Raw genomic sequence first — 15,444 nt, forward strand, 5'->3', positions numbered from 1 at the left:
ACTGCTGGGACAGTCTAATCTTGATTGCATTTGCTTTTCAGGAAATCCGTGGTGGAAAACGGGAATTATGACCTAGCTGCACAGCGCGTTTGGACCGAAGGCCGATAAATATTGGAAGTATGAGATTTTCCTTTTTGGCTGTTTAGGGGTGTTGTGCTTTTTTGTGGGTGGGTTGGCGGGTCTTGGGGCATTGCTGGGAAGGTCTAATACCGGATAGAAGTGGTTTGGACAAAATCCATAAGGAAAAGCCTTTTGGCACTTTTTGTAACTTAGGGTTCGTTAGGGTTAGCCCTAGCAGCAGGATTGCATGTGTTTCGGGGTGTTCTAGATTTTTGCAACTGAGTTCTGGGGTCTTAGAGCACTCGTGGGAATGTGTAATTTTGGTTGCAAGTGATTTGAAGAAAATCCATGGTGGGAAAAGGGGGATTTGTCATAGTTAAAGAAAGCGTTTGCCACTATTCTTAACTTAGGGCTCGTTAGGGTTAGCAGTATTTGTATTGCATGTGTTTGAGTGGGGGGGTTTGCGAGTCTTGGAGCGATGATGGGTATGGATACTTTTGCTTGCTTGCAAGTGGTTTGAATATAATCCACGGTGGGTAAGGGAGTATTTGGGCCTACTTTTACTTTCAAAGTACGTTTTGTCACCAGTTTTCTACTAAGCCTCGTTTTTTGAGATCTGATTGGGGGTCTTCTACATTTTTGCGACTGGCTTTAGTAAGGGTCTGGGTGGGAGCACTGCTGGGAAGGTCTAATTTTGTTCTAAAACACAGTTTACAGTGCACCTAGCTTGAGGGGAAAGATCCGCTAAATTAATTTGCCCATACTTATTTATCCTTCAAAAGGAGACTCAGACAGAGTACGCACTTTCAAAAATATTGTACTGTCTATTAGGAAACTCAAAGTGTGACTTTTTGCACTACACAGCGTACATACCTTATATTTATTTATCAGTGGTGTTCTAATATCACTTCCTGTTTTTCCGTCAATAATTGCAGGCTGGGTTTCAGTCTTTGCAATGGGAAAAAAAAGGATGGAGTCAGGCTTCACATTAGCGAGCCGCAATTCAGCATCCGCCAGGCAGGCAGTGGACAGGGTGTCTTCTGGTCACCAACATTGATGGACGAAGCGTCAGCTGGAATGGAGGAGTGCCGCTAATAAGAGGAATTGTTGGATGCGTGCAACTTACTTACCAAATTCAACAGGACAACTACAACAACATACAGATACAGTATCCATTGTTTTCTTCTAGGAGTGTGACTGCATTTCTTGGATCTCTCTCTGCTTCTAAATTGATCCCTACAGCCATTCTATAGGTTTTACCTCGGCTATTTTTTAAACCTAATTTAATGTAAGAAGTGTTTCTCTGAGTGCAGAGATAGGCAAGTGAAAACGCTGCAGCCCTGTACTGTCGCATTCTCCGTCATTCATGGTTGTCGAAAGTACTACTTACTTTTCAGTAACAATGCATGCAGTAGTGCATGCACTTCCTTTATGTCACGTAAAAGATTTATGGTTAGCTTTGTACCCAAAGATTTCTTTATCTTCAATTATTGTTTGCCCATGCTGTGCTTTTTTTTTTCCTTCTCTCAACAAAACCTATCCAAAAAGAAACCCCCATTCCCATCCATTTTCCAAACACTAACCCTCTTCCCCCGGGCTGTGTGGTTTTCATTGATGTGTGACTAAATGACATCAATAATTCCACACACTTGTTGGGGAGGATAAGGTCATAGCAACAGGCTGGTGAAGGAATCCGAGGATATATTCTAGACTTACTCAGCTTCAGTACTATTTCTTGTAGTAGTAGCCAATGTCAAAGAAATTCAACGCAAGTACTAGTTATACTTTCAATACCTTACCGTTTGTTAGGCTACATTGTGGCAGTGTTCTAGTGTACTGTCACCTGCTATATTCTCTATCGTACCGTTGTAATGCTACAGTAAGGACAAACTAGGTTTCATTTTCTTTTTTTCCATAGGCATGCAACTGCCACTGTGTCACACCACTAGTACCACGGCAATGAGGACATTTCATCCGCCCAGGATTGCCAACCTTAATCGCCATTTCCGGTGGAGCCAGCCCTGGCCCTAGCCCTACTTTCAAACACAAATTAAAGGTAAGATAAGCGTTTGGTGGGAGGTAGTATTATAATGGAGTATTAGGAGAGACGAGAGATTGACGGTAGTACTACTAAAGTCTTAGCACTCTTTAATTCACTGACTCTGTGAGAGGACCTTAGTGTTGAAAACATTTAGCCATTTACACTTAAAGGAAGAAAATGACACAGACTTAAGTTTCAGGAACACAAACTTTCTGTTAAACCCCCACCCACCAGACTCAAAAGCAGTAAAAAAACAGGTATGCTCAGATAAAGTTTCAAAAAGTATATTTTTGTAGCCCTAACAAAATAATCTCCCGCAAGACCCTCCCTAACTCCAACGATTGTCCTTCAAAAGTCCCCAAAACAACCCAACTCCCAATTCCCACCCCCCAAAAGTCTCTGAAAAAGGGGCAAGGGACACTACGGCAGGCTGCTGTTCACTTTTGCGGCCAGGGCATCATACTCCTTGCGGAGGGTGGAATGGTCGGAGCGGAGGCCCTCCACCAAGGTCTTATACGTTAGGACCTCCTGCTCCAGGTAGGACACTGAGGCATAAGCGGTGCTGGCGTGCCTTGCGACTCCTGTGGGGGGCAGCTGCTGTCATTGCTGCTCGGTGGTGGCGGTTGGCTTTGGTAGCCCGGCTCCGTACCGCTGGAGCACTGCGCTGGCTGGCAGCCCGTGGGGGCCCGGAGGAGGATGCAGCTGTCCCAGTGGATGTTGTACCGGTAGACTGCGTGTCCTCCTCCAGGGCCACCAGCCGCCGATATTCGGCGACAGTGGCATCCAGCCTCCGTTGCCGGGCCATTCGAGTCAGCTCCTTCCTTGATGGTCTGTTTGATTTGGAAGGAGCAACTATATGAAGAAAGAAAGACATAGTCTGTAACCAATGCTCCTTAAGATTAACACAAAATGATTGAGCAGAAAGTTGTGCCACAGTACAAGTAGCAAATTGAAAGCACAGTACATAACTATTGAGGACAGTATCTATCTAACCTCCCACTTCTTCATCCTTGCTCTAACATTAGTGGGAGTTTAAGGAACAAATTCTACGAGCACTATGGACTTCCATTACAGTCGACTATGACAGTACACCAGTCTTATTCTTCTTCTTCTCTCTTGTTTAGGAAAATTGGTACGTTATCTTATGCAAGCCGGCATAATGCCAGCGCAGTGAACTTGCACCCGAGAAAAACAGACGCACACCATGATGAGTGAGACAGACTTGCGTTACTGTACCGGTCCAGTCCATGCAGGTGGTGAAGCTCTTACTTTTCTATTACGGGTGGCACTGAGAATACTCTGTTAAAAGGGCTACTGCTTAATAATTTAGCTTTCACCCTACAGTGCAAATGAGTACTAGAAAAGGAAAATGAAGAAGCTAAATAATCTGATTATCTATCACTTCACATGGGATGTATTTGATTACATATGCGATGACTTTAGGTGCTTTGCTTATTATTGAGTGAACAGTGATACACCCACACATGAATGACTTACTACTACTAAACTAAAGTTATTAAGAGAGGTAGGGAGTGTCCACCGTAAGAACCGGATATATGCTGTGCTTGCAGTTGCAATACAAACTACTGCTACTATTCATGGTAGTATTTGGACAAAATTACAACTTCTTTTCCTTGCCTTTCATACACTGGAACGGACGTGCGGGTGCGGTGTTACATGCTCTTCAAAGTAACACTTAGTTCATCCAGTGACCGTCTACTCTCTCTAGATACACATATGCTATCTAAGAGTATATGCTATCTAAGAGTCAGATAGTACCATGATCCAGGCATCCATCCATTCAAAATATATGCACACATACAGTTTGTTTCACCCATCCAGGCTGTTCTCCTTCCACCCATCCTTGCTTCATCATTCACCCAGCAATGCACCATACCATATTCTTTCCTTCCCAGCCATCTCGGGGACCAAGCAAACACATATCATTCTTCTTTGCCAGTCATCATTAAATTTCTCGCCCTTCCACACTTACTTACACCCTTCTTTCGCTTTTCGTTCATCCCATCCATCAAGCTCATCTCAGATCTGATTGGGATTCTTCTCGCCAAAAACTACACAGCTAAGTCGAAGTACATTTAGAGGAGGCTACTACCTGGTTGATTTATAATACACCCGTGCAGATAGCGGGCGCAGGCTCCTTGCACTTGCTGGTGTGCCCCCTCCCCCTCCCAGAGCCCCAGATAGCACACTCTGCAGTCGTCAATCTCAATAAGTAAGGAATATATAGCTTACCTCTGCCCGCCACCACCGTGTGAACCCTCACAGGCACATTGGTGTCGTCCGGCACTTGCACCGCATCCTCCCCAGAAGTGTTCCCCTCATCCACCACCACCACCTCCGCGCTGGCCCCGCCACCAGATGTTCCACCTACAAAGTACATTTAAGAATGTTAGAATACACCACTCACTACTATATAATATTTGGTCTAGGAATAAAGAAATGTTAAAAAAACAGCAAACAATTCAATAATTTGTGGCTGTCTACTCTAAAGTAACAATGTCCCTTTTTCCAGGGACGGCTGTTGTCTTGCTGCACTTTTTGGCACAACTGATGAATGCTTGCTTTTTATTTTTAACACGCACCACTTTTTCTCCTTACAGACAGAAGCTTGACTTCTAAGAACACGAGCAAGATCAAGTTCAAACCAGGTGAGAGCTCGGCTCGACCACAAGAAATGTGTCCAATTAATCGTCAGTACTAAGCACTTTTCCATTTTTAGTTAAACGTTTAGTTTTATGACAAACTTGATTTTAATAAATGTGTTTACTTTTAATAAAGCTTTTAAACTTAAATAGACTCTGTGGTATTTGGTCCTCCAGAATAGAGTGGCTGAGCTAAAGATTTTGGAATTTTTGCAAGCATGAGTCCGTGCCTCTGACACTTCTTGACTCCGACTCCGTACTCTTGTCCTGCGTTGGATAATCTAATCATCATTGGGGATCAATCAGTGACTTTGGGAGCTAAATGACTCTGCCACACTATCTAGTCAGTAAGGAGATTGGGGTTCAACTACAGAGTCTGTTATCACTGAGGTATGTGGAAAGTCTAACAGCGCCTATTATAATTGATAAGCTAAGCAATGCATTATTTAGTGTCCATAGTTCTGTTTGTGCAGATTTGTCCCTGCAACAGTAGTAGAATGGATTGTCCTCCTATCCAAACCAAAAGTAAAGTAGTATCTTGTTCTTTATTGGTGGTCATTCACCTTTTTATTGTTGGCAATTGTCAAAGCATAAACATTTAGAAGACTTGAAAAGACATAATGGATAATCCCAGAGGACTGCACTCAGTGCATAGAGCTATTGCTGACTAGAATGGGAGTCCAATGGAATTACCAAATGTGCAATCTTACTTAGCTACACAGACAGACTAATAAGAATAATCTAGTAATACCACAGGGAGTCATAGTCGAGGCAGGATAAGAATTTAGATACAGTCTACAAGAAGATCAAAGACGATTTAGAAAAAAATCGAATCAGGAACGCTAGGAAAAAATAGGTACTCTATATTAAAATTAAAACTTACCGGGGCCAGCAAAGGCCCCGATCCTGGCGAACAGCAGCCTCCTCCTCCTATGTCCTCTTGCCCCTGGGGGGAGCTGATGTACAACATTAAAGAAAGAAAGACCAGAAAACATGGATGATATTTGTCAACCAAATCAAACATTTCAAAATAACAATAACAAAATATTTTGGCGAAATAGCAAATAGACAACTATTCCACAGGATATATTGACCGATCTCCTGTGGTCTACTACGTTATTAGTATTGCTTGATTTGCGGACCGTCGACTTGAAAAGTTCTTATTTAACTCACTAAACAAAGTACTAAAAAGGTTTGCCTAGGATTGGCAGGCAGCAGTCCGCAGCACGCAAAGTGACAGCCAAAGTCCATCGTGATTGAAGATCAGCGACAACACTAAAGTTTCCTACTACATTCACCAGTCATTAAAATACTCAAACTATTAATCCACCACCACTATTTCTTCTTATCGCCATGTGTACAAAGGAAGGACTGGACTTGAGTCTGTAGGGGCTGACTTAGAAGCCCCTTGCGGCTCTTTTGCTCCATTGTTGCGTGACTTTTGTGACGCAGCGGCAGAACAAAAGAGGCGCCATGGTGCGGCGTATATTAACAACGTGACGCATATGGGAGATGCATCACGTTGTAAAGCCCTGCGCCATCAGGGGGCGTTCCGGCGCAAGGGAGGGCGTTCCTGCGCAGGAACGCATCCTAAAAGTGGCTGAGGGAAATCTACAAGATTTCAATCACTCACTTTAACGACAATGATGCGTGACTCAAACCCTGCGCCTGCTTGAAGCAGACTTACGGCTTGACGCAGCATTGGGGAGATAGGGCACCCCAGAGCATTGCTGGAGCTGCGCCATCGTTGCGACGCAACTCCAGCAATGCCCCGCCTTTACGGCACAGATGCGTAACGCTTTGGTGACGTTTTGGGCCTATGGTGTGCCGCATTGTAAATACGGCGCACCATGGGTGGTGGTGGCGTGGCGCACAATTACTTGCGCATCCCTGCTACTTTGCAGGGATGCGCCGGTAATTAAAAATCTGACCCTTAGTGTCTAGCATTAGGCAGTTCTTTAAACTACACTCATGCATAATTTCACAGGCAAATGAAATGAACACAAAATCGAAAACAAATAAGCATAGTAGCAGCGCTACTGAGAAGGAGAGCAGTGCACCTGAAATGCACAGAAGATTTTGAAATATAATTTACCTACAATGTAATCAGCAGCATTATTGCTCTTGTTAAAAGACAAAAATTTGCAAGATATTAACACACAGAGCAGGAGAAAACATAGTAAAGAAATAGCTACTACTAGTCACCAAGCCCGGGGATCTAAAGGCCGAGCAGGTCAAACAGATCGCGTTCCCTGTCCAGGAGATCCGTCCAACGGTGGGTGGCCTGGTTGTAAGTGCGTCGGACCCGAGAGTGTTGGTACATGGCCCGGCACACCTTCTCCCACCGCTTCCGGCGCTCCTGGATCCCGTACCCGATAGCGATCCTGCCGCCTGCCATGATGGTCCTGGGGAGGCGGCGCTGAACATAATAAACTAGTGCGGCCACCTCCTCCGGGCTGAAGATCTCCCGGGGTGCGACCTGCTCCCCCCTCAAACGCCCGCACGGGAGCTGGGCACGGGACCCTTCCCCTTCTTGGGATGCTTCCCGGCTCCTTTTACCATGGTCTGGGCAGAAAGGAAGCTAAATAATAAAGAAAATAGAATAGGGAAGAGAAGAAAAGAAAAAAAAGTTTTAAAAAGTAGTTTAAAATTAACCAAAAGTAGCAGAAAACACAAAAATATAGAGCTAGAAAAATAGAGGGATAGATAATAAGTAAAATAGATTAAAAAAAACTTCAAACAAGCAAAGGATGGCAGAGATTCAGGGGGGATAGAAAAGCATGCCCAGAACCATAGCAATGAATGAGAAACAAGATGGCCGCGCCCGTTCACGACCACGTGGGTAAATTCGCGTGAGATTTTCCTTGCGAACACACCCGAAATTGTACTAGCGAGCCGCACACTTTGCGAGATTACACATCGCGCCCGGAAACGGAAATACGTCATGCAAACAAGATGGCCACGCCCGTGAACGTCCGTGAGGGTAACTTTGCGCCGCTGCGCTACAAGCGGCTCGCTAAAACGCACAAAACCTTGCGAACTAACACGCCGCAAAAAAACAAATCGCATATTCGCACGAATTTGCGGCTTCCGAATTCGATCTCGCGCACATTCGCGCCCCGCGAATCTCGCGAAATTGTCGAAAAACGAGTTTTGCAAAACTGAAAGCAATCAGCAGGTGCAAAAGTTCCAACTCATCATTAGTAACCATTCCCTGTAGTGCTTCCTGACTGGGGCCCCTCCAGAGTTCAGTTGCAACAATTGTATGACCCTGCTCTGACCCTCACAGCAGGCTCACAGAATAGCTACAAGTAGGCCACAAAGGTCCTGGAAAAAAAATTGCACTGCAACAGAAAGCAAATTACAGATAAGGAAGCAGGTGCCAGACTGGAATTTTAAAACAGTGACACATTAATAAACCAACCCCAAATTAATTCATGTCAGTTGAAGCAGGGCAGGTGAGCTTGCTTTTCCCCCCCATAATCTACAGTGATGATGAACCAGAGGGTGGCATTGATGTACCAGAGGAAGGCATGGGTGAAACAGAGGGTGGCAGTGGTGAAACAGAGGGTGCTGGGAACCTGTGATGATGAACCAGACGTAGAAACAACATAGCCGCGACTGTTGCGAGCCGACAAGTAAGTTTGCAATTGCGAACTGGTACAAAACCCTTGCGAACTGGCAGAAACCCTTGCGAACACATCAAAAAAACGCAAGAATTCGTGGATTGCGAGTTCGCAAATACGCAAATTCGCGAACGCCAGATTCGCAAAATTCACCCATGCTTAGAATGAATAAGACTAGAGTATTAAACCACTGGAAAGAAAGATGTACAGAAAAAGGTGTGTTCTTTTCATGAACACAGCAGGAAAAACTTAGGCATTGAACCTGAAAAATAAAGGATGCGGACTGCATTTTTCACTATTACAAACTTCCTTTTCATGCCAACTTTTGTTCTATATTTGCAATCGGTTGGGGACACCTGTGTTTCTAGCTCATGTGGCCAGGTTTTCTACACCCGTACTTTCCATTCCTACTTTAGGTAGGTTCTCGCTCTTAAAAATCTCTGTAGTCTGTTTTCCTGTTATTCCTCCAGGCTACCTTGCTAATTATCGTTTGCTTAAGTTCGAACTGTGTTTTTTTGACGTTTTGCTTGATCACCAAGCTGTCAGGGTCATACTTTTGGCTTAGGTATTGCAAAAAGATAGGTTTTCCCCTCCCCCTCTGTTAACTTGTATAGCGGAGGAATCCTAGGGATGCACCTGTGTGCTTGGAGTGGTATAGAACCAGACAAACTGAAAGGAGATGGCTGGCACCTCCACCCCAAAACTGGATTGCTCCTTGCAGATGTGACAAGCATAACACATAGGTCCATAAATACCCAGCGCAGGCTGTGTCAACACAGGGTAGCAACCACTGGAGTGGAGTATCAACACTATTCAGGACTGCATTTACCTTAAAGATTTGGAAGGGCAGGTGCAGCCAGGCCTTGTGCTTCCCTTTCCCACGGTTTAAATTTATTTGGATGACAACCCCTAGGAATGCACTTGTGCACTTAGAGTGGTACAAAACCTGATATAATCAAAGATATGTGTTAAGCAACTGCAGTGCTTCTTGATGATGACTATCAATTAGGCACCATACTCATGAATATTCAGCAGAGACTGCAAAAAGACTGGGTGGCAAACGCTTGAGCCACAGTGACTGTCATAATATTTTGGGAGGACTGGTGAGAACTTTTGCAGTGAGAAAGTATGCCCTTCTACCACACTAAGAAAAGATCAGTCTTGCTTAAATGCACTCTGTTAAGTTATTTTAGTTTAATTTGTTGTCAGGGGTCATCAGTTCTTACTTTACTATTTGCAATAGTCATCTTAGATGAACTGCCTGTGAAAATATTGGGAGTGGATACAGAAGTAATCGTCCAGTAATCGTGTATAATTATGCTAGTAACTGTAAGACAGTTGGATGTAGGTGTGCGAAAGCTGTTGAGAAACATGCGCTAGAACCAGACCCATCAGCCCAACCTTTACGCTGGAGTTTACGTCATGTGGGGGTTTTCTGGTCATTCAACACCACGACCGGAACATATAGTGTCGGTGCGGGAATGAATGTCAGTACTCTAGCCATGTAGCTCATCGTGAAATGGTCGTTGACAAAGTGCAGTGCTCAAGTGGTAGTGATAGATAAAATTGACTACACAGACTCAGCACAAAGGTTCGAATGAAAGTCTATGTGTCAAAGTTAAAAACACGCCCAGTAGTAAGACTACCCGATGGCGCTGTGCACTTTGTCAACAACCATTTCACGATGAGCTACATGGCTAGAGTACTGACATTCATTCCCGCACCGACACTATATGGTCCGGTCGTGGTGTTGAAGGACCAGAAAACCCCCACATGACGTAAACTCCAGCGTAAAGGTTGGGCTGATGGGTCTGGTTCTAGCGCATGTTTCTCAACAGCTTTCGCACACGTACATCCAACTGTCTAACAGTTACTAGCATAGTTATACACCATCCCTAGACCTGGTCTGCTATGTTGTGTGTTTTGCATCTTGACATTTGGGGAGCGAGTAGACAGGTCGTGAAATATTCCCCTTGACCCTCCACACACATTTTTTGTTTTATTATCATCCAGTAATCGTCTAGTCAACAATCTTTGCCCTCCATAAAGCAAACCCTAGACCACTACAGTAGACTCCTATTAGTTATTGTGCTAACCGGTTACTTTGGTTGCCTACAATATAAGATGTATCCATTTCTTGCTTAGCCTTAGCTAACATAGCTAAAATCATATACACCAATCAGCTTCTTTCCAAACACATCATTTACCTAGCTCTTCTGTCTGGTCACCACCAACATGACTACCAGGTATTTACTCAAGGAAGGCAGAGATTTAGGGAACAGGCGTATGCCACAGTTCTTGATGATATGGTGATTGCGTGTATGCCGTACACCACCCATGAGCTATTGTGGTTCCCTAGGGAGAAACCAGGGTGATGGACATGGGCAGAAAGGGAGAACAGGAAAGAGGGATGGATGATGTAGGATAGAGGGAAGTCAGACATTTCCAACAGAGAAGGAATAATATGTCACTCTATGGGGGAGAGGGGGTAGGTATAGGTGGTTTAGTCACAAACTTATTGTTCACAGACTAATGGCACGGAGCAGGGACGGAACCACAGCGACAGCACAGAAAGATCCAAATAGTCACAATATGGAACCAGCGCTTTAAGGCATAATATATCAAAGATTATTGGCATTGGTGTTGGCAGTTTTGCTTGAAACGGGGCCCCATTTATTTGCAGGTGAGGATTCAGGAATTTTGTCAGCACAGAGGAATCATGGGTTTGCATCTGAGTACAAAGGTAAGGAAGGGCTAACAAGTGGAAGGACATGAATGTGTCACAGAGGGTGCACTAAGGAATTGGCAGCTAAAAGGAAAGATAAGCAGAACGGCAACACGGTGATGAAAACGTAGAAGTGGGACACCAAGGAATTCACTTCACTGGACACAGAAAATTCCTTACCTTTCTGCTTCCTTTTATTCACCACAGTTGCCTGAATAATAAAAGGACATAATGGAGATTAGAGAACAGCAAACTATTTCAAGACCAGCAATTGTCAACGCAAAATAAATTCTCTTGAGTCAGATGGAAAGAGGTAAGAAAGGGTCAATGTTAAGTCGGGGAATGCAAAGTGAACAGTGATTGATTGCTGTAGCTCCAACTAATAACAGAAGGGCAGAGCAGTATCTCATGAATAGAAAGGTGTGGTTATGGATTTAAGTCCACTTCAACACTGTATTTACATTAAGTAGTATCATGACTTAAGATTGTAACAATATGGTAACTCAGATAACAAAGAATTTCTTCACATAATAATTGGTCAAAGCTTCAAAAGCTGGTATGGGCAGAAGAGCAACCACCGGAGTATGGCCCACATGCTGATGAAAGCCCCCTGGCATAGGCAAGGGATCAACATTCCGGGACTTGCTGTAAGCAAGGCTCAGAGTCTGACACTAACTGGACACCTGGGCCCAAACCACTTATGGATTTCTCCTATTCCCAGACACATTCCTACCCCAGTCAGGTATGGGCAGGAATACATGATGTAGTGCATGGTTTGTGTGAGGCCTAAAGCCTGCCATGGGTATGGTCCAGAAAGGCAAAGATGGGTGTGGGCACATGCCAGACTACCAGACTCTCCTGTTGACGAGAAAAGACTTCAAGAACTTGTGTGGGCAAGTGTTGGACCTTTAGAGATTGAAATGTGGATATCCACTTCATAGAGCGATTTTGACGACATGTCTAGACTGCTCACCTCCCTTGATTCAGTAGGCTGTGGTCCTGGTTTGCTCTTGGCCTTGGGATGCGATGATTGTGATTCGTTGACAAGCTTAGGAGTCTCATGGGCAACGCTGGAAACAATAGAAATAACCTGGTCCTGAGCTCCATTAACAACATTCCTGCTCTTTAACGAAGGACTCCCAGAACCAACTGGGAAGATAAACAAGAGAAATAAGAATATAGACTCTGTTTAGAACAAGGAAATGCATAATACAAAATCATACATCAGTACAAATTTAAAGCAGATATCACTGAACCCATGCACACACCACCAAATTGTGACAGTGGAGGCTACTCGCCATATGTAACTGATTTATATATACACTGTGTATGACGCCACAAAAAAGCAAATACACTTGGCAATATCTTTAATAATTTTGTGTACCAGCAACTAACTAGTATTACTGTTCTATCAGGTGTAAAGGAGAAAGTGGAATTCCAATTATCCTACCTGGCTGGCTTCCAGTTCTATGAGGGGTGACATGATAGCCCTTGTCCAAAGCAGAAGCATTTCCTGAATCCATCTTCTCTGGAAATTCAACAGCAACCACACTACAGAAGAGGGACATGAATATCACAGAGATCAGGACTAAAATGGTTTATTAACATCATGAGGGTAACTCTCAGTGCGTTTCTATAACACAATTACTAAAACAAAAAATCAAATTTATCAATATCACAACGCAAACTCAAAGGAAAACATTCAGATTGGTCACTGCGGAATGCACATGGAAAAAACACACATGCACAATTCAATTCACAAAATGTAGAACTGCGAACCCATTTGACAGGAACCATATGATTCTCTGGGTTAGGTCATGAGGGTAATGTGACCTGGGGTCACAGAGGCTCTCCTGCTCCATGACAACAAGGCCACAGAGGTCTCCATTCCCACCGTTCACCATTCAATGTTATTGGTAAATGTCATGCCCCTTGAATCACTCGCATCTCTCCTCTAGTAGAGGGACCTTCAAATTCACTCTTCCCATATTTAAGTGCACTCTCAAGGACAACCATTTTTCATATCCAACGGACATGCACAGGTGGCCAACACTGACATCCATCACCATGACCTTCAACTCCACATCTCTTCTCTCAATTTCTTTCCAATTTATCACCATATATCTTCATCCCCCAACATAATCAATACGCTTTCGATGTTTTAACATACAGCCTTAATTCCCCATGCAACCTTTCTGATTGGTATATTTCAGAAGTTCTAAATATGTGGTCCGGGGGACTCTAGAGGTCCACACAGCCTACTCAGGGGGTCCATAACTGCTTCGAAGATAAATAACAAAAAGATTTAAAAAGTGTATATAAATAAAAGAAGCAAGATGTGCTTTTGAACATTCAAGTAATTTGAAATTGGGGCAAAAAATTATACTACCATTGATTTGTGGGAGCAGTGCAAGTGCACCAAACAAAATATAGCATTGACGAGGAGGACTCAATTTAATTTAGAAAAGCTCTATTTTTTTGTGTATTTATAGGAGGTTGAAATTGTGGAAAACGCTTAGGCGGAGGCTTCTGCTTTCCAGTAATGACTCAGAGTGGGTCCCGGTCCCTGGCTTCCAGTAATGATTCAGTGGGGGTCCACAGAAGTCAAAAAGGTTAAAAACAGGTGTAGTTTATTCATGCTTTAATGCAGACATTGTTGGAATTAATCACAAACTTTACTAGATTATTCATCAATAATCATAAAACTGCAAGTTTAAAAGGAATATACACATTGCACAGTTACATATATAATCAAAAACCCTTGCTATTAAATTAGAAAGGGAAAATGCTACTTACCAGTATGCATCTGTTCTTGGCATGTAGGGCTGCAGAGCCACACACTAGTGCAGAGGTATTCAAACTTTTCCAGGTTGAGCCCCCCCAGCTGAATTCCCCCAGATGTTGGGCCCCTCCCCACCACCTGACCGAAACCTCGGGAATCCGGGACACCACATGACCGCAACGCGCACACCACGGGCCATATCCGGCAAACAATGCTCAACACAACAAGAGTGCCTAGCAAACTGCAGGCCTGTGAGTGGGTGTGGCAAAACGACAGAGGCGTACCACACAGCTCAACACACAATCCTCCAAGGCAAAGGAAGTCATCACAACCCTCCCCATCCATCATGTACACCTTTTCATCCACCAACTCCCCAACCATTCATTCCTTCCCTCCATCTGTGCCCCATCCAAATCCAAACCACTTGCAAACCCATCCACCATCCATCCCTCCATCCATCATCTCACCCATCCATCCCTCCATCCACCCCCTCACCCATCCATCCATCCATCCATCATTCATCCATCCCTTCACCCAATCCATCCCTCCATCCATCATCTCAACCATCCATCCCTCCATCCATCCCTTCACCCATCCATCCATCATCCATCCATCCATCCATCCCTTCACCCAATCCATCCCCTCACCAATCCATCCACTCTTCCACCCATCCATCCACCCACTCATCCATCCAACCACTCACCCCTTCACCCAAGCTATCCTCCCATTCATCCATCCACTCCTCCATTCATTCATTCATCCATCCATCCATTCCTCCATTCATCCATCCACTCTTCCACCCATCCATCCACTCCTCCACCCATCCATCCACTCACTCTACCCATCCATCCAACCACCACCGTCTCACCCATCCAACCACCCACCGTCTCACCCATGCAGCCATCCCCCCACCCACTCATCCATCCACCCAGTCACTCATCCGTCCACCCACTCAACCCCCCACTCATCCATCCATCCACCCACCCATCCCTCCCGCTCTCCACCCTCCCCCCACTCATGCATGCACTCTGAACCATCCATCTCCATGCTCCTCTCCTCACCCATCTATGCACACACCTGCCCATCAACTCTGCCAATCATTCATCCATGTCCTCACTCATCCATCCATCCTCCCCCTCTCTCTCCATTCCCCCCTCACCCAGCCACCCATCCCTCCATCCACCCTTAACCCATCCACCCACTCATCCATCCATCCATCCATCCATCCATCCATCCATCCATCCATCCATCCATCCATCCACTCATCCACTCATGAATCCATCCATTGACTTCTCACCCACCCCTTCACTCCTCCATCCATCCCCTCGTCCATCCACCCTCCTCAATCACCCATCCATCCATCCATCCATCCATCCATCCATCCCCACATCCACCCCTTCACTCATCCATCCATTCATTCATTCATTCACCCATCAATACATCAATCCATCCATCCATCACCTCTCTCATCCATCCACCCACCCACCGACTCGTCCACCATCCACCCCCCCCATCGATCCATCCACCATTTCACTGATCCATCCATC

The 15,444-nt window shown here is 44.7% G+C and overlaps 1 protein-coding gene across 3 annotated transcripts in view; it reads right to left on the reverse strand.

Moving 5' to 3' along the window:
* Positions 1-15,444, reverse strand: part of CNKSR1 (connector enhancer of kinase suppressor of Ras 1) — a 344,769-nt gene that overhangs the window by 176,401 nt on the left and 152,924 nt on the right. For all 3 annotated transcript variants that reach the window (XM_086957647.1, XM_086957646.1, XM_086957648.1), the window contains 3 exons: positions 12,566-12,666; positions 12,089-12,264; positions 11,296-11,326 (listed from right to left, as the gene is read on the reverse strand). In XM_086957647.1, the coding sequence (XP_086813773.1) occupies positions 11,296-11,326; positions 12,089-12,264; positions 12,566-12,666 (308 nt within the window). The remainder of the gene's footprint in view (positions 1-11,295; positions 11,327-12,088; positions 12,265-12,565; positions 12,667-15,444) is intronic.

This window comes from Lissotriton vulgaris, chromosome 2_1 (assembly GCF_964263255.1).
Source record: "Lissotriton vulgaris chromosome 2_1, aLisVul1.2, whole genome shotgun sequence".
In the NCBI taxonomy this organism is placed as follows: domain Eukaryota; kingdom Metazoa; phylum Chordata; class Amphibia; order Caudata; family Salamandridae; genus Lissotriton; species Lissotriton vulgaris.